The 24317-nt window shown below is 33.5% G+C and overlaps 1 protein-coding gene across 4 annotated transcripts in view; it reads left to right on the plus strand.

Annotated features, from left to right (window-relative positions):
• Window positions 1-23708, plus strand: part of LOC135128546 (spermine oxidase-like) — a 38284-nt gene extending 14576 nt beyond the window's left edge. For 2 of the 4 annotated variants that reach the window (XM_064055409.1, XM_064055410.1), the window contains exons 2-7: window positions 3450-3884; window positions 3949-4171; window positions 4224-4801; window positions 4853-5083; window positions 16501-17646; window positions 23434-23708. In XM_064055409.1, the coding sequence (XP_063911479.1) occupies window positions 3450-3884; window positions 3949-4171; window positions 4224-4801; window positions 4853-5083; window positions 16501-17646; window positions 23434-23680 (2860 nt within the window). In that variant the 3' untranslated portion in view covers window positions 23681-23708. Of the gene's footprint in view, window positions 1-3136; window positions 3233-3449; window positions 3885-3948; window positions 4172-4223; window positions 4802-4852; window positions 5084-16500; window positions 17647-23433 lie in introns of those variants that run through there. The other 2 variants (XM_064055411.1, XM_064055412.1) reach the window with 2 other exon arrangements.
• The last annotated feature ends 609 nt before the right edge of the window (window positions 23709-24317 follow it).

The raw sequence follows: 24317 nt of genomic DNA on the forward strand, positions 1-24317 counted from the left end.
AAACAAAAAAGATCTGGTGTGAAGTCCATTTTGTGCAGACACAAAAAAATTACGTGAGGTTAGGAACTGCAGAGAATGAAAATTTACGTTCAATTTAAATTATACAGCAAAGAAAATTACTGAGGGTAGAATTGTGAGGCAGAGAAAAATTACATGAGATGAAAAATTGCAAAGGTAACAAAATTACATGAGGTTAATATTTGCCACGCTTTATTAACGATTCAAACAAATAATTTACATGATATTAAATTATGCCACACTTTATCAACGATTCAAATAAATAATTTACATTATGTTAAATTATGGCCCACTTTATTAACGATTTAAACAAATAATTTACATTATGTTGAATTATGCCTTGATCCAAGTGACTGCTTACTTAAAACAATTAGCTTGGAGAGAAGAAATACGTGTCGATGATGTCCAGATGATAACTGCCTAAGGGGAAAAAAATTAATCCTTCCGTCCCTCAGTTCATGATATTATGAATTCTACCGCACTTTCCACGGTCTCTTTTCCTAGAGTGGGACAACGTTAGGTTAATTAAACTGCCGTAAATGAACTATTAGTAATCTTGTGAGGAATTTAGAAGTGTTATAATGTAACACTTAAGTATAAGTATCGACAAATCTTATTTATAACTTGATAAACAAAGGATGAGTTTTGACTAAGTGAACAATCTCATGATTGTTAAGTTGTGTTAGAACCAGTAACGATTAAAATCCTAACATGAACTGTGAATTTACACATAATAAATCAAATTTACACCACGTGTTAGCGTCGGTCGAAAATTCGCCTATTTCCGATTAGAAAAACAGCAATAATTAGTTATATTTGTTTAACGATTCTCTTGATTAATTTTTTTTTCAAAACACCACAAGTGTCTTAAAAACATCTACCAATGAACGGTCAGCAATCTTTAAAGTCACATTTTTAATCGTTCTTAATAATTTATCTTTTCAGGGATACTAATTAATAATTTTTTAACTTACACCTAAATGTGCTCGCTGCGCTCGCATTTTAAATTTCTTTTTTCAGCTTTATTTTCACAAAAATTTGCAGGAAAAGTTGTTTGGAATAAATGTTTGATTTTTAAAAAAGCACGTTTAAATTGCCAAAGTGTGCCCAATTTCAGCAGATAATTACAAATATTTTCAGAATTCACCTTTTTTAAACAATAAAAAATTCAACTTTTCAGGGACAATAACGAGTAGGGTTCATTTGCCAAAATTAGTCTCATTTAACAGGTACTAGCCCCCGCCCTTTATTTTCTTAAAGGATATGTCATTGCCAAAACCAGTCCATCTGAGTAAGTGCTAGCCCCGCCCACCCGCCCCTTATTTTCTTAGAGGATATGTCATTTGCCAAAATCAGTCTTAACTTAGCAAGAACTAGTATTATATATATTATTATTATTACTTATATTACAGGGCGTTGCAATTACAAGTAAAGGTATTATCAAGCTGGTTTACTTTAACAACGTAATACTTATATAATATGCGATTCTTTATATTTGTAATCTTTGTAAAATTTGACTTTGCGATCTTTATTTTGTGATCACTTCTATAAAGTAAACCAGTGGCATAAATAATACCCTCATGAGTGCGGTCAATACGAAATATATTTGAAACAGATAACCAACGATAAAACATGTTTTTTCAAAGTTTGAATATATGTGTACTTTTGACTGTTTACTGTTACATATTAAAAAAAGTCAAGGTAGATTCGTAAACCACAAATACAGGAGTATATTATTTCATAAAATTTAGATAATGTCAATTACGCAATACATATAATGAGCGGACGTCATCAAATTGTTGGTCGGGATGATTATCCAAATTTTGGTTAGTGTTTTATCATCTGCATAATATTCCTAATACACATACAAAATTTGGTTACAATCGATCGAGCAATTTCGGAGATTATCTGTTTAATAAAAAACGACACAGACAACAACAGACGGAAATGGGAGACCACTTTTTTGTATTCTTGGGATAATGGAACGTCGAGACAATGTGAAAGTAGCAAGTCGCCCGATGGATTCGATTACAATACTTTTTCGCTTACGCTCGAGAAGTAAAAAGTATTGTTGGTCGGGATGATTATCCAAATTTTGGTTAGTGTTTTATCATCTGCATAACATTCCTAATACACATACAAAATTTGGTTACAATCGGTCGAGCAATTTCGGAGATTATCTGTTTAATAAAAAACGACACAGACAACAACAGACGGAAATGGGAGACCACTTTTTTGTATTCTTGGGATAATGGAACGTCGAGAAAATGTGAAAGTAGCAAGTCGCCCGATAGATTCGATTACAAAACCTCTTCGCTTACGCTCGAGAAGTAAAAAGTGAACATGCTGAAAATTGGCATGACTTTATTCCGAAGCCTACTTAGGTTAGAAATTTAAATTAGTTTCAGAAAATTTGAATATTGTATACTTGACCAAGGACTTTGAAGCTATAATTTTACACATGGGTCAGAACTGTCGAGTTTGTCCACCAGTAATTAATTTGGTATGAATTACTGAAAGGTCAGCCTATAAAGATAAGCGAACTGCATGTATTTTAAAGTTCAGATTAAAATTTTTTAATGCGTATGAACATAAAAAAGCAAGGTCTATTTTCGTTTACAATCGTAGAAATAATCTTGAGAAAATATAAATTGTACTAGGAGGAACGGATCAAGATAATTCGGTTTTGTATGGTTTTTATGGTTACTCAAGTTTATTTGTTTCAAAGGAAGAGTAATAAGATATTGTTGAGTGGAACTGGGTAAATATTATTTTTTAATTTTAGTACAGGAGTCTGTTTATAGACAAACAGACACACTTCTAGCTAAACACAGTGTTTTTATCATTTTTTTATGACACTGCTGTTGTTTTACAAAAACTGGATTTATATTAACAGAATAGTTTTAATATTTTATTACATTAGAATCGTCGAAGAGATGAGAGTTGTATGAACAATACCAAAGTCCTGTCTGGTCCCAAGGTACATGTTTTCTAACCAATGGAAACGCTGGGTTCGGAATTTACAAACGTTTGTTGCGTATTCATTCTTATTTAAAGTTAAACGGCACGGAATCTTTTTTCACTTTACGTTTATCTTCAAATGTTTTTTTTATGCTAGACAATTTTTTGATTGAAGATGCACCAACGCTGCATTTAAATGTGGAAGGTCACGTGTCAAGACTGCAAAATTTTAATTTGGAAGCAAGCAAGGCAGGTAGGTTAAAATTTGTTGTTAACACCTGTCTTCTTGTAGTTGTCAAAAATTATGTCTGACGAACAAAAAACTACAGTAAATATTGCTTTCTCACTCGTGTCCGTTTAGTTTCGAGTCGATGTAGTGCTTTATCGAATTAACGTTATCATTAGATAGTGAGTTTCAACTGATAACCGGTCAACAACAAACGTAGTTATCTACACCAGTTCACTAATAGTTTCAGATCAGCGACCAGAACATTATTCCACATGTCGGCTAGCCCTAAAGTGATAATTATAGGGGCGGGTGCTGCCGGTATAGCTGCTGCTTCTGTTCTCGTAGAAAATGGAGTTAACGATGTAATAATATTAGAGGCCGAAAATCGGATTGGTGGCCGCATTAACTCCGTGGAATTCGATGGTCGTACGGTAGATCTAGGAGCACAATGGTGTCACGGCGAAAAAGACAACATTGTTTACAAGATGACCAAAAATTTAGACCTTTTGGGTTCATCGGTCAACAACTACAAAGATTTCACGTTTTACTCATCAAATGGTGAAGTTCTGGACAAATCCCTTACCGATGACTTCTGTGCATTAGCCAATAGTGTTTTCGAGAATGAAGACCATGCTTCGAAATTCGGAGGGACATTTGGACACTATTTTATTCACGAGTAAGAGTTGTGAATTGATTTTTGAAAATTCAACATGTGTGGTGAATGAGCTTTATTTATGTAGGTACACGAGGAACGTTAGCGAGATCTTATCAAAGAAACCGCGCGCGGAGGAAGTCTCTGAGTTGTTATTAGAGTGGTTTCATAAGGCTTGGATGGGCTTGGAAGCTGCACAAGACTGGTTTTCCGTGTCTACTACAGGGCCGTATCGCTACCAGGAGTGTGAAGGTGATTTATATCTTCACTGGAAGAGTAAAGGCTATACAACTATTTTTGATATTTTAACTGTACTAGGACAATCTTTCGTAATTCAAAGTGGGTATAATCTCCATCTTTTAGAAAAAGATTCCTAATCCTGTTAGAGAACTTCCGGTTAAAGAGAAAATACTTTTCCGTAAAGAGGTAACCAAAATAGTGTGGGATTCGGGGAATGACGTTACCGTCGAATGCTCTGACGGTTCTTCGTATACCTGTGACCAATTGATAGTGACTGTGTCTCTAGGGGTTCTAAAACATATGTTACACAATTTTGTGCCACCTTTACCTGATCAAAAACAAACAGCTATTAAATACATGGCATTTGGAAATATACACAAAATTCTTTTAAAATTTCCAAGTGCATGGTGGCCCGCCGATTCGAAAGGATTTAGCTTTGTCTGGAACAAAGACGACAGGCAACAGATCTTAAAAGACTTTGCTCATGGACCTGTGAGCCATGGACGGTTATGGCTGGAAGATATCTATGGTTTCTATGTAATCGATGACCAGCCTAATGTTCTTGTGGGATGGCTGGTTGGCGAAATGGTTGAAAAAGTCGAAATGCTATCTGATGATTTAGTAATGGACGGATGTATGCATCTTTTACGCAAGTTTGTCGGGAAAACGTTTGATATCACCCCACCGAATGGAATGTTGAGGTTATTGTTTCCTTTTTTCTCCAAGAAACATCTTCACAAATGTTTTTGTAGGTTTAACTGGAAAAACAATCCCCATTTTCGTGGTGCCTACTCATATATGTCTCTAGAAACAGAAACAAACAAAATTTCGAATGAAGATTTAGCTGATCCTGTCATTAATAGTAAAAACAACATCGTTTTGCTGTTTGCGGGAGAAGCTACTCATTCTAAATATTACTCCACTGTTCATGGGGCTATTGAGACTGGATTCCGAGAAGCAAATCGAATTATAAATATTTACAAGTGAGTTTGTGACGGTATTGTTGACTGTTTTAACTCTAGGTGTTGCATGAAGCTTGTGGTCACATGTAAATATTTTGGTTTGCTATTTCTAACACGACTAACGCATTTTCATAACTATGAATAATACACTAAACAAATAATAAATTGATTTGTTGCCAAACGTAAAACTCAAAGACTTTTCTTGACATCTGTGTGCTTTTTGTGTCGAATTCGGTTGAGAATGGGAGAAACTCTAGAAAATTGGAAGTAAAATTTCGTGATCACGAGAGACGTTTGTCAGTGCGTAGTTGAGGGTTTGTCAACTACATATCCCACAATCCCTTTGTTCTTTTTTTTCGTAATTACAGTTAAGTTATGTGGTTGTTACGTTTTATGCTGAATACTGTCATCTGTTTTTAATGTTTAAAGGTAATTTTTTTTTGGGCGACCTAATTTGCTTTAGTTGGAAGCAACAACAAACTAATTATAAAAATAACGCTCATCATAGTTGTTGTTATGAACACGCAAAGAATATAATTGTATGAATTCTACATTGGAGCTTGCAGCAAATACATCGTGTTACATAGTACATATTAGTTTATTTTTACTTTGTGCTTTTGCGAGAATTTTAATTGTACTGGTTTGATATGCTGTTAATTAGTTTGGAGAGATGAAAAAGAAAACTGCGAATACAATTTCAGCTTCCACAATGGCGTAATTTACTTCGATTTCTGTCCTGAATTTTACGAACAAACTTAATTTCGATGTAGTTTAGATCATTATTTCGAGAAGGTTTTATGCATATGAATTTACAATTATTAAGCAAAACGCCAGCTGCTTTAAAGTCAAAAATATCACTATCAGTGATTGAATACAATGTTGCTAGGCGAGCACACGCCGGTTTGAAATAAGTGTTTCTGTTGTGCAGTTCGTCTTTTTGGATTTAGTGTTGGTGGGTATTTGAACTAATTTTTGGGTATTACAGCGTACTTCGAGGTTTTATTGTTTCCAAAATGATGGTAGTGACGCCACTTTCGCGTTCTTCAGTTGTTTTAAAGTCTCTTCCACTTCCGTTATGGTTGTTTCGGTAACTATATTCATTTTCATTTTCGTTTGTTTCTTCTTTCTTTCCATTAAAAGTAGTAGTAGTAATTTATTATTTGCCTTACAGGCTTAATAATATTCCCAGTAGGGGTACAAATTAACTTAATCTACGCCAGATAAATCAATAACAATAAAAATAAATCAAATAAAATAAAATAAAAATTCGAGTGTTATATCATAAATATTCTATTCTTTCTGCTTGCCCACCCCTTGCCATAGTTCCCTTATCTTCCATACTTCTTTCATCCAGTCCAGTCCTCTTCCATCCTCGTTTAGCACTTCTTCCCTGCTTTTCTGCGATTCTCTCAATCCTTCACATCCTTCCAGCATATGCTCTATTGTTTCTCCCTCTCTCCAACATATCCTACACCTTCTGTCAGTTTCATCCATCCAAAAATTATTCTCTTTCTCTTCATTTCCACACCTCAATCTCGCCATCATTCTTTTCTCTTTTATACTCTCTCTCTGTGTACTTTGGTACTTCATCCTTTACTATTTTTCTATAGTCTGCATTATATCTAGATTCCGATATTCTCGCTCTACGTTCTTGCTTATCTATATCCTTATCTTTTACACTCAGTTCTTCTTTCATACTCCTTCCCATTTCTCTTCTTCTCTCTATTTCTTCACATGCATATCCCTTTCCTTCATAATACTTGTCCCTTTCGTTCCAAACATGTTTTCCCCTTTCCTTTCTTATTTCTTTCCAACATTCTTGCAATATCTTGCAATCACCTCTCTCACTGAACTTCTCTTCAAATCCAACCGCCCTTTTACCTGCTTCCACTCTCATTTGCTCCCTTTTTGTTTCTTCTCTCACTATATACCCCGGCGTATACTTTTCCAATCCCAATGTCCATTTCAAGTATTTTTCTTGCACACTCTTTATTTCTTCATATTCCCTCCATCCCCAAATCTCAGCTCCGTACATAAATACACTTTTGATCAAACTATCAAACATCATCATTCTTCTCTTATAATCATATCCAAATTTTCTCTCTCCTATTCCCCATACTATTCTTATCACTTTGTTCGCTTTTTGGACCATTTCTTGAATATGCGCTCTATCTGAGTTATTGCTCATTAATGTATATCCTAAGTACTGGAATTCTTTCACCTCTTCAATGTTCTTCCCTCTCCATGCCCACTCTTCCTTCTCCTTTCTTACTTTCTTACTTTCTTCCTAAACACCATCATTTTTTTTTTCCACATTCACTTCCAATTCCTTTTTTTTACATACTTCTCCAAACTTTTAATCATTGCTTTCATTTCTTCTCTTTTCTTTGCCACAATCACCAAATCATCTGCATACGCCAACGACCACACTTTCTCTTTGCCGACTACCACCCCTCCTGTCTGTGCTTTTCTGAACATTTCATCTATATCTCCTAGATAAGCTGCAAACAATGCGGGGCTGAGTGGGCATCCTTGTCTCACTCCTCTATTTGTATAAAAACTCTCACTCTCTATTCCATTCACTCTCACCGTATTTACTGTTTGTTCATATATTTGTTCCATTTTCGTTACCAAGTATGCATCTACTCCCTTTCTCCTCAAATACTCCCAGATTTTCTCTCTATTCACGCTATCAAACGCTGCTTTGAAATCTATGAACAATGCATACATTTGTCCACCCTCTTTCCATATTTCTCTTCCCACTAAATGCCGCCGAATGTACACATTGTCCATAGTACCTCTTCCTTTCCTAAACCCTGCCTGACCGTCTGGTAACATACCCCTTGCTTGCATCTCCTTTCGTAACCTCTCATCGAGTATCATTGCATATATCTTGTACGCCGTATTGAGCAAAGAAATCCCTCGGTAGTTCTTCACATCACTTTTTTGCCCCTTTTTAAATAATGGGATTATTATGCCTTCTCTCCACTGCCGAGGAAACCCTTTGCCCTTCCAAACTCAATTACCACTTCCCATATCTTTTCTTTCACTCCTTCTGTCCCGAACATCCACGCTTCGCTCTGGATTCCATCCCCTCCTGGTGGCTTTCCTCTTTTCAGTCTTTCAATCTGTCTTCCTATTTCATATTTTATTTCCGAACGTCTCGACATTTTTTTCGTCGTTGTGATTCCTTTATTTATTTTGCAGCATTTTTCCTCACAACCTCCCAATAATTCCATAAAGTGTGTTTTCCATTCATGTATTTTGATTTTCCCGCTGACTTCAGTCTTCCTTCTCCGTTCCTTGTTTATATATCTCCATATTTGGTCTTCTGTTTTCAGGGACTTTATTGTCTTCTCTTCTTCTTCTCGTTTTTCTCTTTTTCTTTCTTCCCATTTTCTCCTATAATTCTCTCTTGCTTTTAGGTACTCTTCTTTCCTTCCCTTGTTATTCTTCCATTTTGTTAATTTTTCCCTTGCTTTTCTCTTCAACTCACTACATTCTCCGTTCCATCCATTATTCCTCCCTTGCCATATGTATATCTTTCTTTTTTTCGTAACTTCTACAATTAGGTTGCCCAGTTCCACCAGAATAGCTTCTATATCTTCTTTTACTTCGAATTTCTTTTTTTCTAGTGTACTTCTGTATCTTTGAATTCCCTTTTCATCCCATATTCTTTTTTCTAATTCTTTTCTTTCATTTCTTCTCTCTTGTTTTTCGTACTCTTGCTCTTTTCCTTTGATTTTTATTTCTAGAGGCATGTGGTCTGATTCTACCCTTTCCCCCACTTTAAAACTCTCTATTTCTTCCCACGCCTCTTCGTTGACAATCCCATAGTCTATAATTGATTCTCCCCTCGCCCCTACGTACGTCCATTCTCCTTCTTCATCTCCTTCCTTGTTTCCATTCAAAATTTCCCATCCTATTTCTTCTATTATCTGCCACAATATTTTCCCTCCTTTGTTATTTGCTTTATCTTTTGATCCTCTTTTTTCTCCCTTTTCTTTATCTATTATTCTTGTCCCCTTATCGCCCAATCTTGCGTTAAAATCCCCTCTATAAGTATTTTTTCATCTCCTTTTTCTTTTGTTTCCTTTTCTATGTTTATCTTGGTTTCCTCCATTTTCTTGTTATAAACGGTTATTATTTCCCATCGATTGTTATCCAGCTGTATTACTTTCTTCATTAGTCCGTTTTTATTATTACTTCCCTTTTTCAATTCTTGCATTTCTTTTCGAATTCCCATTACTATTCCCCCGCTTGCTCTCCCCTTTTTATTTTCTTTGTCGCCCCTTGACAGTCCCACACATATTCTTGTGGTAGTGTCTCTTCCAATTTCTCCCAGTTTTCTCTTTGTACCCAAGTCTCTACTAGCCCCACAACATCAAGGTGACTCGAAGCTTCCGAGCAAAAGACAACAGCAGCAACAGCAACAACAACAACAACAAACAACAATCAAATTTTCCCACGTAGTCCCAGAACTCCTTTTCCTTTTTTCGCAACCCTTGGACATTCCAAAACAGTGCCTTCACCCCTTTTTCTCCTAATTTTGTACCAGCTTCCCTTTTTCCGAGATCCCTATCTGCATCCTTTATTCCTTTTTTGTTGCCTCTTCTTTTATCTTGTTTTGAATTTTTCTTTTCGTTTTCGTTGGATCATCATTTATGTAAATTGATAACCCTTGTTTTTCATTACATTTATTTTTTCTTCTCTGTTTTCGAATTCCACTACATAAACTTTCTCTGCAATTTTTCACGCGCTTTTAACTTTACTCTCTACTTTGACTTTCTCTTCTAAAAATGTTGTCACCTTTCCAATTATCTGCTTCTGCTCTCCTGTTTCTATTTCCAATCCCATCATCACTACTTTATTTCTTCTCTTTTCTCTCTCTATTCGATCTAGTTGACTTTCTACTTCACCCACTCTCTTTCCCATTTCTTCCTTAGCTCTCTTCCATTCTTCATACTTATCACTAATTTCTTGATTTTGTTCCTGTAGTTGACCTCTTGCTTGCTTTAATTCTTCTCTTATTGTTTTAAGCTCTTCTTTAAGCTGTGCATTCCTTTCGTTCAATAATTGTTTATTACTTTCTCTCATATCATCTTTGATTTGTGTCGCAAGTTCGCTGATCATCTTCTTGACCTCCTCCATCTCTTGATTTTCCTTCTCTCTCGATTGCAAAGGTGATCTTACTGTTATTTTGTTTCTTTGGAAGACCTGCTCGTTCTCTTTCGGCGACTCTACTTCTCTATCCCTTTTCTTTCTTTCTGTCCCTCTACTACTCATTACCTCTTTGTCTTTGACCTCCTTCACGGCGGAAGGATATAACCCAGATCGTCTCTTCGAAGGTTATTCTCCTATCCGTGTTTACGTTTATCCGATATCTGTGCTGATTCCTCGTTTTTTTCTCCCCTATCGCTTCGCTATATAAATTATTGCCACTAATGGTGGTTTCCTTTTAATATTGCCTGTATTGTCACTGGTGTGAATTTTCGCACACGAACTCCTACGCACACGTCCGTTTGCTTTGCCGGCTCAGTTGGGACCTCCATTAAAAGTATCTTTGTAATATTCCTTTGGCCCCTTTTTCCTTGTATAGTCTCCCAGAATTCATCTTTAGTTACGTTTCAGTCGCACAGATAGTAATTTTTCACACTTTCACGAGATCTTCCATCCACTCCAGCTTCCGCTCTTTTGGTTTCTTCCTTTCCTTTTCTTTTTTGTGTCTGTTATTCTCAGCAGTTGGAGTTTATTCTTTTCAAATTCTTCCCATAGTTCTTCTACCATTCCGTTTATTCCGTGTACATTCCATTACCCCATTTTCCATGTGTTACGTTTTTCATTTCGATTTTCTTTAATGATTGTTGTGTCGTTTTTTTCTTCTGCAATTCTGTCTTCTTTCTCGTTTATCTATGTTTCCTTTGTTGGCCTCGTAGGAGTATTAGTTTTAGTACTTTCTTCCGTTCTTTCCTTCAGTATTTGTTTTATTCCTATTCTCCGAATTCCCTTTATTTATTACATAATATTCATTGCCAAGTTCGTCTTTCTTATTCCATTCGAGCTTTTCAATTTATTATTTACTATCCTTTTATAGGCTACTTTAATCATTTTTCCTCGCTAGAGTATGTATAGTAATTTTTTCCTTTTTTCTATGATAAAATAATATTAATATAGGTGTATTATATATCAAACTGCAGTTGTTTTCATGTTCGAAGTGCCTGAAAATAGTTCAACCAACCAAAAAAGTATGACAGAGAAATATCGTAAAAAAGCACCATTGTTTTCTGTTTTTTCTTCTTTTTTTGTGTGTTAAACAGCATGGAATCGTTTTGAAAATCCTCACACTGACAAAGTAACGTGTTTTAAAGGCCCCTCTCATACCGTGTGATCAGAAATGACTGAGTCTATTGGCAGTACTTTTTAAACAAAAATGTGAACTTTTCTTGCGTTTATGTTGGCATAACAGCGGTAACTATGTAACAGAAACGTCACATGGTACAAAAAGTGTTAATAATTCTTTTGCCGTTTTTGAATTATTAATAGATGGCAGCACGTATGGTACCCTTGAACAGGCCATAATCTTTATACTAGTCGGCCATGCTTGTACCATGATACGTCAGGCGTGACATGCAATAAATTGAGGTTATATTTTGGATACATTTTGGAAAGTAAAAATGTCAATAATTTGTCAACTAACCGGTAATTATTCAAAATATCATGATACCAATTTCAGCTAAAAATCCAGGATTTCCAAAAGTAATACAATTTATTTAAACAGTAACATCTTTATTAAAATCAAAATATTCCATAAATTAATTGAAAATACGTCGAATGATTTTAACAGGAGTATTAGTGAAAAATTAATGATACAGTCATTGGCGGAGTTTTTATCAAAAACGAACAATTGTTGAAAAAAATGGGTTTGAATTCAACAGGGTTTGAGTGGTTAGTTCAGGGTGCTAGAAGCGCCACGATATTGAAACTTGCGGACCGAACAGACAGGCAAAAACCTTTCTGAAAAGGCCGACAGCCTACCCTAAACTAATAATTATTAGCGTTCTCTACTGATTTTTCTAATTTATGACTACGAATTCGCTTTTATCCAAATCGTCGGGAGGACTGAATCTTATTGTGTCTATTATTATATTAGAAACTGGTAGATTTGTTTCTAGTTCAGGGTAAAATTAAGAATGTACATCTTACTATTACTACAAATTCATTGTACATGCTAAGATAAAACTAATTTTGGCAAATCACATACCCTCTAAGAAAATAGAGGGCGGGTGGGCGGGGCTAGTGTTTGCCAATCTAAAATTGAATAATATTAAGAATAGTCACTGGAATGAAGAGGGGGTCGGTGGGTGGGGTTACTGACTACTGCTTGGTTATAAAACTTTTTAGAAAAACCCAAACTCAAACTCAGCTTCGCCCACCTCTTGTCTCCATTTCACTGACTTATTTTATTTACTGTAAAATGTGAATTGAATTCTATTTTAACAAGCGCTAGAATCTAAGATTTAAAACAAAGTAAAAAGGGGCCCCTCCCACCCACCCTTATTCCGTTATTCCGTTTTTATCATCCAATCTCATTGGCTCTGAAGAAAGAATTTCACCAGTTTTCAATTTTAAATTATTCGAATTTTCGATTTTTAAAATTTTAAAATTATAAAATCGAAAAACACATTGAAAAAATAAAGAAATTGTAAAAACAAAAAATTGTGATATGAAATCGAGAAAATGAAAATAAAAAAATCGAGAATATGAGAAACAAAAATCACGAACTTGAAAAATTGGGGAAAGGAAAAAATAAAAAATCGAAAAATGGAAAATTTTGATATGGAAAATTTGAAATCTAAGAAAAGGAAAAACGAAAATTTCTAATATAAAAGAATTGATCGAAGGTAAATGATTCCAGAGCATACGGTTTTGCAATTTCATAGTTAAATCGTAAAATGTTGCTATAGTTTTTATTTTTTTTTTCCAACAATCTGGATATCAAGGATAAAGACTGAACACAAACTCACAAATCACAATTGCAGGAGTACAAATATTTTTATGCAATTTTAGATTTTTTTCCAAATTTGAATGTAATTGGGTAAGAACTCTACACGGATTTATAAACTACAAGTGCAGGTGTAAGTTTTTCTACAAAATTTGTGTAAAACTTATTTTCTGATTAGTCATTAATTTTTTGGGAGGGGATAAATGAATAAATTTTGATTATCCTTTTACTTTGCTTAAGATGATCTTAAAACGTTTTCAAGAACTAATATGAAATAAATATTAAATCACGAAAATAAAAAAAAAACAGCATAAAAAACCATAAAGTAACCGGAACCATGTTTTACTATTTGCACATACATAAACGTTATGTTAATTTTTATACATTTCATTCATAAGTTTCGTCCTGTGTCATTTCCATATTGTCAGTTAATAAAAAAATACTACTACCCGTAATAAATTTTTTTCACTAGTATCCATGAAACATGCAATTGTCGACTTGTTTAGAGGTAGTAAAGTTCAACTTTTGCTACCAAGGTTAAAAAAGAAGATTGAGGGTATGTATGAAATACCTGATGTGATTATTTCTTAAAAAATGAATAAATGTGTGCTACATTACTTGAGCATACGCATGGTGGTTGGTAGACGGTGGAAGATAAAATATTAATTCAGCAACAAGTGTAAACGGTTTTCTTTGCGTTGAAGATTTAGGTTAAGTTCGATTAGAATTCAAAACAAAATCATTTTGCGACAAAAAATTGCAGGTTTATTTTTTTCAATTTATTGTCTTACGGTTTCTACTAGTGAAAAAATAGTATATTAACCACGGTTGTGCGCGCTGTGCGTCTCGGGTTCTAATTTGCGGTCGGTATAGAGTGCTTCGCTTCACAACCTTGGTTAGTAATATAGTATTTTAGGCGACCAATATAAAAAGAGCTACTTTACGACTCGATTTGCTGCCATAAAGTGTTACTTTTTTGCACCGAAGTCTCACATCTTACCCCTTTTCGAAATCCTTGTGTTTACATTTAGCACCTTTAGCCAGCGGAATTCTTCTTATATCCTACCAAATTACCTTAACAATAAGATGAGATATCTACTTGTCACAATTACAAAGACTACTGAAGCAAGAGGGATCGAATATTTTAAACATTTATGAAGTGAGATGAGGTTGGTGCTCAAATGTTTGTCACAAAATGGTCTTTCTTATAAATTTTCTTAATTAAAAGGCAAAGTAGACTTCCGATTTTATGTCAAATCCTTCAGGATTTTGATTCAACAAGAAAAACAACAGTTTTCTAACCTCAAAAAAAGTAAATATCTGCGTACCTACGAAACAAAGTTTATTAAATATTAATGTTAAATTATTGTTCAAGATTGTTCAAAGTTCAGATCGACCGAAAAAGTTCCTCTTTACGGCCTTGGTACATAAATACCTATATTAAATAAAGATTCATCACTGTTAAAAAAATCTCACTACTGTTTGGTTTAAAATAGTAACAAGTACTAGGACCGCCCACCTGCCCCGTATTTTTTATGAGAGAATTTGTCATTTGCCGAAATAAGTTTTATCTTACCAAGTACTAGCCCCGCCCACCCACCCTCTCTTTTCTTGGAAGATATCTCATTTGCCAAAATTACTGTTATCTTAGCAGGTACTAGCCCCGCCCACTCGCCCCCTTATTTTCTCAGAGGATATGTCATTTGCCAAAATAAGTTCGAATTCAAAATTTTTTATAATCAAACCAGGAAATTTTGATCCTTGTCCACTTTATTCTATCTATGTAAGTGTTTAGGGATTATGGAAACCCGCAGTGAGGAGGCGGAGCAGTCAAATACCTCGCTGCTGAGCACCGACAATATTTTTGTGTGCGGTAGTAACTTGTGACATTTACTTCATAGATCTTTCTTTAACAAATAGTTTATTAGTGATTGTTCTAATAAGTTGCGTAGATACAAAGAAGAAACATAAAAGAATTTCTGCCAATAAAAAGTTTAAAAATATATTTATAAAAAGTATGTTTATCTACCAACAGAACAAGAGAAAAATATTAAATATCTAGTTATTTTTTCTTAATAAAAACCTAATAATAATAATAATAATCAATAATATTGTATATTAGTACATCATTTTTGAAAGTGCCCCATTTAGTAAAATTTGTCTTTTTTTATTGAATACAGAAATTTACTTCACTGATGTGTCATTGTTTATATAATTCAGTACACAGAGCAACAGTTTGCATAATACAAAATTTAAATAATTCTAAATAAATAAATAAGTAAAGATTTATTTCGCCAATAGAAAAATGTCCCCCAATTGTCTATCCCTTTTACTAATTTCAGCTCAGGTTGCATTTAGAGCAGCAAATAGCGCCTTATTCTTAAGATTTCGGGTTCGTTCCTTATGATTGGCTGTATTCCTCTGTCAGCCATCGTTATTTCACTATTAATATAGAGGTCCACACCTTGTTAGATACCTTTCTTAGTCCCTAGCTTGCGCACTGTCAAAAGTAGCTCGATTTCAGATAGTTTTTAGCCAAGCCGTGTTTAATGAACACGAAAAGTGCCGAACACACTCAAGACGTGACTAATGATCCCGAGCGCATCTTCGTCCGTGTTTAATGAGTCCAAAGCCACGAATTATGAACTATGATTAAAACACCGTGCATTTACGTTCGTTAAACAAGGAAAAACAATATCGTGACCTATTTTAATAACTTTAATGGAAAAGTTTTTCAATCGAACTGGCGAAATGCCTGTATAAAGATCAGTTCTGAATCATAAATTGTACGATGTTAAATATGCCGACCTAGTTACTGCACCTTGAATCAAAGAGAACTAATTACTAAATGATATTCACCGCAGATGAATATTTTGCTTTAGTTGTTTCTGAACATGCAAAGAACAATATGTTGTTTCTTTTGAAGCTTGCAGCGGATTTATTTTATTACTTTCGAAAGCATACCTAGTACACTTTGGTTTATTTTTACTTCTGCGAAAATTTTAATTTGACTATTTAGATACGCTGCTAATTAGTGTGTAGAGACAAAAAAGGAAACTTCGAACACAATTTGAGCTTGTACAATGGCGTAATTTACTTTGATCTTTGCTCCTAATTGCACAAACAAAATCGGAGTGGGTTAGATTGCATTATCGGTACTGTAGTTTAGATTTCACTTCGAGTGGCCGCTACACTTGCATGTGGTAGATGCACTTACAATTAGTTGGAGTGCGCCCGAACCACTAATATTTTTAGTCCGAATTTCTCCTGCTCTTATAGCTCTTACATTTGAATAACTGCATCGCATGTATTCGACTTAATTAAATCTCTATGTCGATGTTGTCTAGCGAATTGCCTGATCCTTCTCCTTAATCAAGCAAGTAAGCAACCGCCGCATCTCCGAAAATCTACTCAACTCAATTCCGTATTGTTGTAGATCTGCCAAGTTAATTCATCGTAAAGTGGCTATTATAGGCGCAGGAATGGCTGGCTTAGGAGCCGCCACCACTCTGCTCAAGCTCGGATGTTCCGATTTCGCGCTAATAGAAGCCCAGAATAAGCCCGGGGGGCGCATACACACCTTGAAGTTGGACGATAACATCCTCGAATTAGGCGCTCAGTGGATTCACGGCAGAGACAATCCTCTGTACGAACTGGCTCGGGAGCACGACCTCCTGTCCGAAGTCACTTCCGAGGAAGGATTAGGACTATACATTAGAGACAACGGAGAAGTTATCGATGGTGATATCGTCAAGAGAGTGGACTTCGAGGTCGGGCGGATACTCGCAGAATGCGAAGAGTTCCTCCGGGCGTCAGATTACCCCAATTCCGTGGGAGAATACATGGAAGCGAGATTCGCCCAGTATTTGCAGGAGTGTCAGGACTCAGACGACGTCAAAAATATTAAGCAGGACCTGTTCGATTGGCATGTACGGTTCCAGATTATCGATAATTCCTGCCGGGATCTAAACCAGTTATCGGCTAAAGGTTGGGGACAGTACATCTGCATAGATGATAAGGCACATATGAATCTTAAATGTGGGTTTGATGATTTAGTAGCAGTATTAGTGGATAGTTTACCGAAAAATTCCCTCTTCCTGTCAACACCTGTTGCTGCAATCCAGCGCGCCAGCTCGACCTTCGACACTAATAGGATAATATGTGATAACGGCACTACAATAACCTGCGACTACATGATTATCACCCCTTCTCTAGGGGTCCTAAAGCGCCTAAAAATCACCCCTCCGTTGCCGGCCGAACATAGTCAAAGCATCACCGATTTGGGCTTCTACGGAATCGGGAAAATATTCTTGGTGTTTGACCACAAGTGGTGGAGCGAAGAGGGGTTTCAGTTCGTTTGGGGGCGGAATTCCCACTTAGATGATGAAAGTAGTTGGGTTAAATATATTACAGGTTTTGATCCAGTTGTGCACGGACGAAATGTTTTGGTGGGTTGGGTTGGCGGCGAAGGAGTTAAAGTTATGGAGAATTTAAGTGATGAAGATGTTGGAATTCACTGCACAAACTTATTGAGGAGATTCATTTCCGACAGAACTATTCCAAATCCCATCAAAGTTGTCAGGTAAGTTCGCGATACATATTTTCAGCTGCTGAAACTCGGTTTGAAAGAACTTTATCCCGATTCGGGAATAAAAAGAGAACGCTAGGGCGGTTTTCAGCGCTGGATAGGATATTAGATTTTTAGTTGAGTTTAATTAATTCGTCACGAGCGAAGCTATTTAGGGCTGGAATTTTTAGGTGAGTGAATGTCGAGTGTCGATTTCGAGCAATTAATCAAGTCATGATTTTAAAGAAAGTGCTGGTTAAATCTTTAAATTTGTTGAACTTACTGTTAACAATATTAATTTTGAAAACTAAAATTTAAAAGTTTAGTTTATTAGTTAAATATTAAATACTACTTTGTTGTTTATGAAAAATAGGAGACGAAAGTTTCTAAATTATGACAAAAAAATGGCTTTAGTTTGGAAAGAACGCCTACCTTGGAAAGAAAAAATGTATCAAGAAAACAGGGTTTTTTTCTTTATGTACTAGTACATCTGACAGATCGACATGTAATTGGAATAGAGATATTGAAATTTTGTAAACCTCAATATATTTTTAAATTGTTTTCTGTGTGGTTCTGAATTTTTAACGAGCCACGGTTTTGTGTTGGGTCAGGAGAATGTGATTTGAGCTGGGTTTTGGGGTATTACAGTACGTAATTATTATACAGGTTGACTTTAAAAAAATCTAGATCAAGTTGATTTTGGAAAATCTGGTATTGCATTGTAATAAGAATTTTCCTCCTCCTGATTTTATGTCTCAAAAATGAATTATTTAAATAATTAAAAAAATACAGGGTGATTCACTGAGCACACGCTCCTCGATTTCTTATTAATTATTAGTAATAGAAAAAAAATTGATCGAAGGTTATTTCGGCAGAACTTCCCTCGCCCTGAAGTGGAAGGGGACGCGGCCCGTATAAGTGCGGACAACATGAAATATATTTGAAGCAGACAACCAACGGAAAAAATATTTTTGGAAAAATCAAAAATCTCAAAAATCTAAAATATCGAGAGATTGAACAATAGAAAAACGAAAAATTGAAAAATCACGTATTTTAAAAAGGGGAGAATTGAAAAATCGAAATCCGAAAAGCTGAAAAATCGAAAAATCGAACAATCGAAACAACAAAAAATTAAAAAATTAGAATATCCAAAAAGAGAAAAGTTCCCATAAGTTGAATGTTCAAAAGTCGAATAGTCGAAAAATTTAAAAGTCGAATGAGATGTCAAGAAATCGAAACATCAAAAAATCGTAAAATTGACAACTTGAAAAACGAGAAATCGAAATATCAAAAAATTGAAAAATTCAAAAATTCAAAATCTATAATTTAAAAATCGGAAAATTGAAGAATGGAAACATGGAAAAATTGAGGAACTGAAAAATTCCAAAACTGAAATGAAAAATCGAAAAGCTGAAAATCGAAAAACCAAAAAATCGAAAAACCGAGAAATCGAAAAATCTACACATCAAAAAATTCAAAAATTGAAACATCGAGAAATCAAAAAACCGAGAAGTCCAAAAACATAAAAATTGAGAAATCAGTCGAAATAGCGCAAAATCGAAAAATCGAAGGATCCAGCAATCGAAACCATAGAAAAACCAAAAATTAAAATATCCAAAAATTGAAGGTCCAAAAATTGAAGATCCAAAAATTGAAAAGTTCCCAAAATTTAAATATTGAAGAATTGAACAGTCGAAAAATTTTAAAATCGAATGGTCTAGATGTCAAGAAATCGAAACATCAAAAACTGTAAATTCGAAAAATTGAAAAATCGTCAAATTGAAACATCAAAAAATCGAAAAGTTGAAAAATCGGAAAACTGAGAAATCGAGAATTAAAAATTTAAAAAAACGCAAAAGTTGAAAAATCGGTAAATTGAAGAATAGAAACACTGAAAAATCGAGAAACTGAAAAATTTCAAAAATTCAATGATGAAAAATTGGCCAAAAATCGGACAAGTGAAGAATCGAAAAGCTGAAAATCGAAAAACCCGAAGAATTGAAAAACCGAGAAATCAAAAGATCGAGAAATAAAAAAATCGAGAAGTTGAAAAATCTAAAAATTGAGAAATAAATGGAAATAGGCCAAAATCCAAAAATCAAAAGATCGAGCAATCAAAACAAAAAATCAAAAAATTAAAATATCCAAAAATTGAAGATTCCTGAAAAGTTCTTAAAATCTAAAAGTCGAAAAATTTTAAAATCAAATTACTGAGATGTCAGGAAAAATCGGTAAATTGAAGAATAGAAACACTGAAAAATCGATAAACTGAAAAATTTCAAAAATTCAATGATGAAAAATTGGCCAAAAATCGGACAATTGAAGAATCGAAAAGCTAAAAATCGAAAAACCCGAAAAATTGAAAAACCGAGAAATCGAAAAATAGAAATATCAAAAAATTCGAAAATTGAAACATCGAGAAATCGAAGCATCAAAAGGTCGAGAAATCAAAAAATCGAGAAGACGAAAAATCTAAAAATTGGGAAATCAATCGAAATATCCCAAAATCCAAAAATCCAAATATCGAGCAATCGAAACAAATATCAAAAAATTGAAATATCCAATTCCTGAAAATTTCCCAAAATTTAAATGTTGAAAAATGGAATGGTCGAAAAATTTTAAAATCAAATAATTCAGATGTCAGGAAGTCGAAACATCAAAAAATCGTAAAATGGAAACATTGAAAAATTGAGAAATCGAAACATGAAAAAATCGATAAATTGAAAAATTCAAAAATCTATAATTTAAAAGTCGAAAAATCAGTAAACAAAAAAATGGAGAAATCGAAAATTCGAAATTTAAAAAAATTTAAAAATCTGAAAATTGAAGAATGGAAACACTGAAAAATCGAGTAACTGAAAAAATTCAAAACTGAAATGATGAAAAGTTGGCAAATCGAAAAATCGAAAAGCTGAAAATCAAAAAATCGAAAAATAGAAAGATCAAAAAATTCAAAAATTGAAACATCGAGAAATTAAAAAACCGAGAAATCGGAAAATCTAAAAACTGAGAAATCAGTTGAAATAGGCCAAAATCGAAAAATTGGAAAATCGATCAATCGAAAAAACAAGAAATGAAAAAATTAAAATATCTAAACATACAAGATTCCAAAAATTGAAGTTCCCAAAAATTTATATGTAGAAAAATCGAAAAATTTTAAAATCGAATAACTGAGATGTCAAGAAATCGAAACATCAAAAAATTGAAAAACTGAAAAATTCAAAAATCTATAATTTAAAAATCGAAAAAAAATTTAAAAAAATGAAAAATCTGAAAATTGAAGAATGGAAACACTGAAAAATGGAGTAACTGAAAAATTTCAAAACTGAAATGATGAGAAATTGAAAAATCGGAAAATTGAAAAATCGATAAGCTGAAAATCGAAAAATCCTAAAAATCGAGAAATCAAAAAACCGAGATATCGAAAAATCTAAAATTTGAGAAATCAATCGAAATAGACCAAAATTGAAAAATCGAAAGATCGATCAATCGAAACCACAAACAATAAAAAAATCAAAATATCCAAAAATTAAAGATGCCAAAAATTGAAAAATATAAATGTTGAAAAATCGAAAAATTGATAAAATTAAAAAATTCAGAAAGATAAAAAGATCGAGAAATCAAAAAACCGACAAGTTGAAAAATCTGAAAATTGAGAAATCAATAGAAAGAGGCCAAAATCGAAAAATCGACACGTTAAAAATTGAAAAATTCAAAAATTTTATATAAAAAAAATCGATAAATCGAAAAATAGAAAAATTGAACAATCGAAACATCGAAAGTTTGATAAATCAAGAAATTGTAAAATTGACAAATCTAAAAATTTAAAAACCGAAAAATTTAAAACCGAGAAGTCGAAAAATCAAAAGAACAAGAAATGGAGACATTAAAAACTGAAAAATTTAAAATATGAAAATTCGAAAAATTGAAGTATCAAAGAAACGAAAAATTGAAAAATCGGGAAGTCGAAAAATCAAAAATTTTAAAAGTTGAAAAATATAAATATTCAAAAATCGAAACATCAAAAAATCGAAACAGTAAAAAATAGACGAGAAGTCACAAAATGAAAAGTCAAGAAGTTGAAAAATTGAATAATTGAAATATTGAAAAATCCTAAAACTGAAATGTTGAATATAGTTGAAAAATTGACGAAAAATTGAACAAGCCAAAATTGAATTATCGAAAAATTGAGAAATCGGGGAATTAAAACATCAAAAAATTCAAAAACTGAAACAACGAAATATCCAAAGATCAAAAGATCGAAAAATTTAAAAACTGAGAAGTGGGAAAATCTAAAACCGTAGAAATCAAGCGAACTAAGCCGAAATCGAAAAATCGACACGTTAAAAATTGAAAAAATATAAATTTTGAAACTAAAAAAAATTGAGAAATCGATAAGTTGGAAATTCGAAAAATCGAAAAATTTAACATCCGAAACAGAAATCCCGATAAATCGAGGAATTGAAAAATTGAAAAATCAAAGAATTTAAAAACCCAAAGATCTAAAACCGAGAAGTCGAAAAATCGAAAGATCGAGAAATCGAAACATCAAAAAAACGAAAAATTGAAATTTCTAAAATTTAAAAGAAAAATTGAAAAATCGAAAATTGAAGAAATGAAATATTGAAAAATGGAAGAAGCGAAAAATTGAAATCAAACAATCCAAAAATTGAAAAATCAAAAAAATAATTGAAGAATTGAAAAACTGAAAAATCGACACATTGAAAAATCGAGAAATTGAGAATGGGAAAATCAAAAAATCGGTTAATCGAGACACTGAGAAATCAAATAATTGAAAATTTAGAAACGTTAAAATTTGAAAAATTGAAAAATTGAAAAATAAAAAAAAATACCCGAAAAACTGAAAAATCATGTAACTGAAACTTCGGAAAACTGAGAAATCGAAAAATGAAGAATTCCAGAGATCGAAAATTTGAAGAATGTAAAAATTGCTATATCTAAAATTTTGATTTAGTTTTCCAAAAATCTTGATGTCTACCAGAAGTTCAGGACCATGTTACTTTTAACATTTAAATAACATTGATTTGACAAAATTGTAAGATGGGATAATCAATTCCTGAGGGACATGAGCAGATAAATTTTGATTAACGATTTACCATGTTTCCGAGGACCTTAAAGCGTTTGCAAGATTTCAAAGCATTCGGTTTTGCAATTTTAAGTGAAACTGCATAATTTTGATTTGTTTTCCAAAAATCTAAATGCCTAAGATAAAAGCTTAACACGAATTCATAAATCAAATGTAGAGGGGTACGTTATTTTATAAAATTTGAATAACATTAACTATTGTAAAATTTGGATTCCATTGTTGAGATAAAGAATGAGAATTCCATTTTTAAGCTCCGTTTTCCACATTTTTCAAGCAAATGTTGATGATATCTTTTATGTGCGCTACAAAAGACAGCGTGAAGTCAAAATTTATATGAAAATTTCTAAATTATATAGCGACAAGGCATTAATGTCGTAATAAATATTTAATCCAAAAAAGGTCAAATATTTCATAAGGGTTTTAGAGCAAGATTTTTGAAATGTTCAATTTGAAAATTAAGTTTTTAAAATATATAAATTAAAATTATTGTTTTTCCAAAAAAAACCAAAGACAATATGATATTGATCCGACATTTACAAGTCGACTGTCTATACCTATTTATAAAAAATGTAACTTTCACCGCTGAAGAATTCCACCTTATCCTTCTTTTCCCTTCACCGAATCACCGAGATTTTCTATAAATAGTATTCCCAAGATGTGTGTTATCCATTTATCGAGACTTATGTTTTCCTTAGAACGAGGTGGTGTTCAAATCCCTGGGTCTTAGGAGGATATAGCCACATCACTCCGGCTTGCGACCGATCGGGCTCAGGAATGCATAAACTTTCAGAGCCCATATTTATTGATGGTAAACCACGAATACTAATAGCTGGTGAGGCGACGCATCCTTCACATTATTCGACTATCCATGGCGCTTTCGAATCTGGTCAGCAGCAAGCGAAATTTTTGGCCCAGTATTTAATGAAAAATTCGAAGCTGTAAAACTGTGCAATAAAAATTCTTCCGGAAATTATGGTGTTTCTTCACATGTGATCCAGTTTCCATCAAATTAGTTCCGCAGAATTAGTTAATAAACCGTTATTACAGATCATCAACTGCGTAACCGAGAAGACTTAATAAATAGTTTCCGCTGGTATTGGTAGACAGAATAATTGGAAATTAGGCTTGGTTGTTCGTTGTTACGCAATTTCATTAACATTGATGAGGAACATATTTATGTGAATTTACATGAAACTAATTCGTGTATTTGTAATTCATGTAACTAGAGGTTTGAAGAGGCGATCTATTCAACCAGTTTGTTTTTAGTAATTATAGTGTAATCGAAGCAGGAAAATTACTCGAGCTAGTCGCCACCCCTTTATGTGTTTTCAGTGGATCATGGATTTATTGCTGCTAGAGTGTACACGAAATAGAAGCAATAAGTTTTACGGGTTATTTTATTGCACAATGGATACTATATGTACCGTCGGAGGCATATTTATTTATTTTATTCTTTCTGGGTTTCGAAAACATTCGTTTGTTTAGTCGGCGTAACGAGTTCATCGGTGCAAAAAAATCCCATCTTCTGGAAAAATTCGCTGGAATTTTTCAACATTTACCTACCAACTTTTTAACGACG

This window comes from Zophobas morio, unplaced genomic scaffold (assembly GCF_036711695.1).
Source record: "Zophobas morio isolate AGI-343-1 ecotype UQ-CSIRO unplaced genomic scaffold, CSIRO_AGI_Zmor_V1 ptg000014l, whole genome shotgun sequence".
NCBI classification, from domain to species: domain Eukaryota; kingdom Metazoa; phylum Arthropoda; class Insecta; order Coleoptera; family Tenebrionidae; genus Zophobas; species Zophobas morio.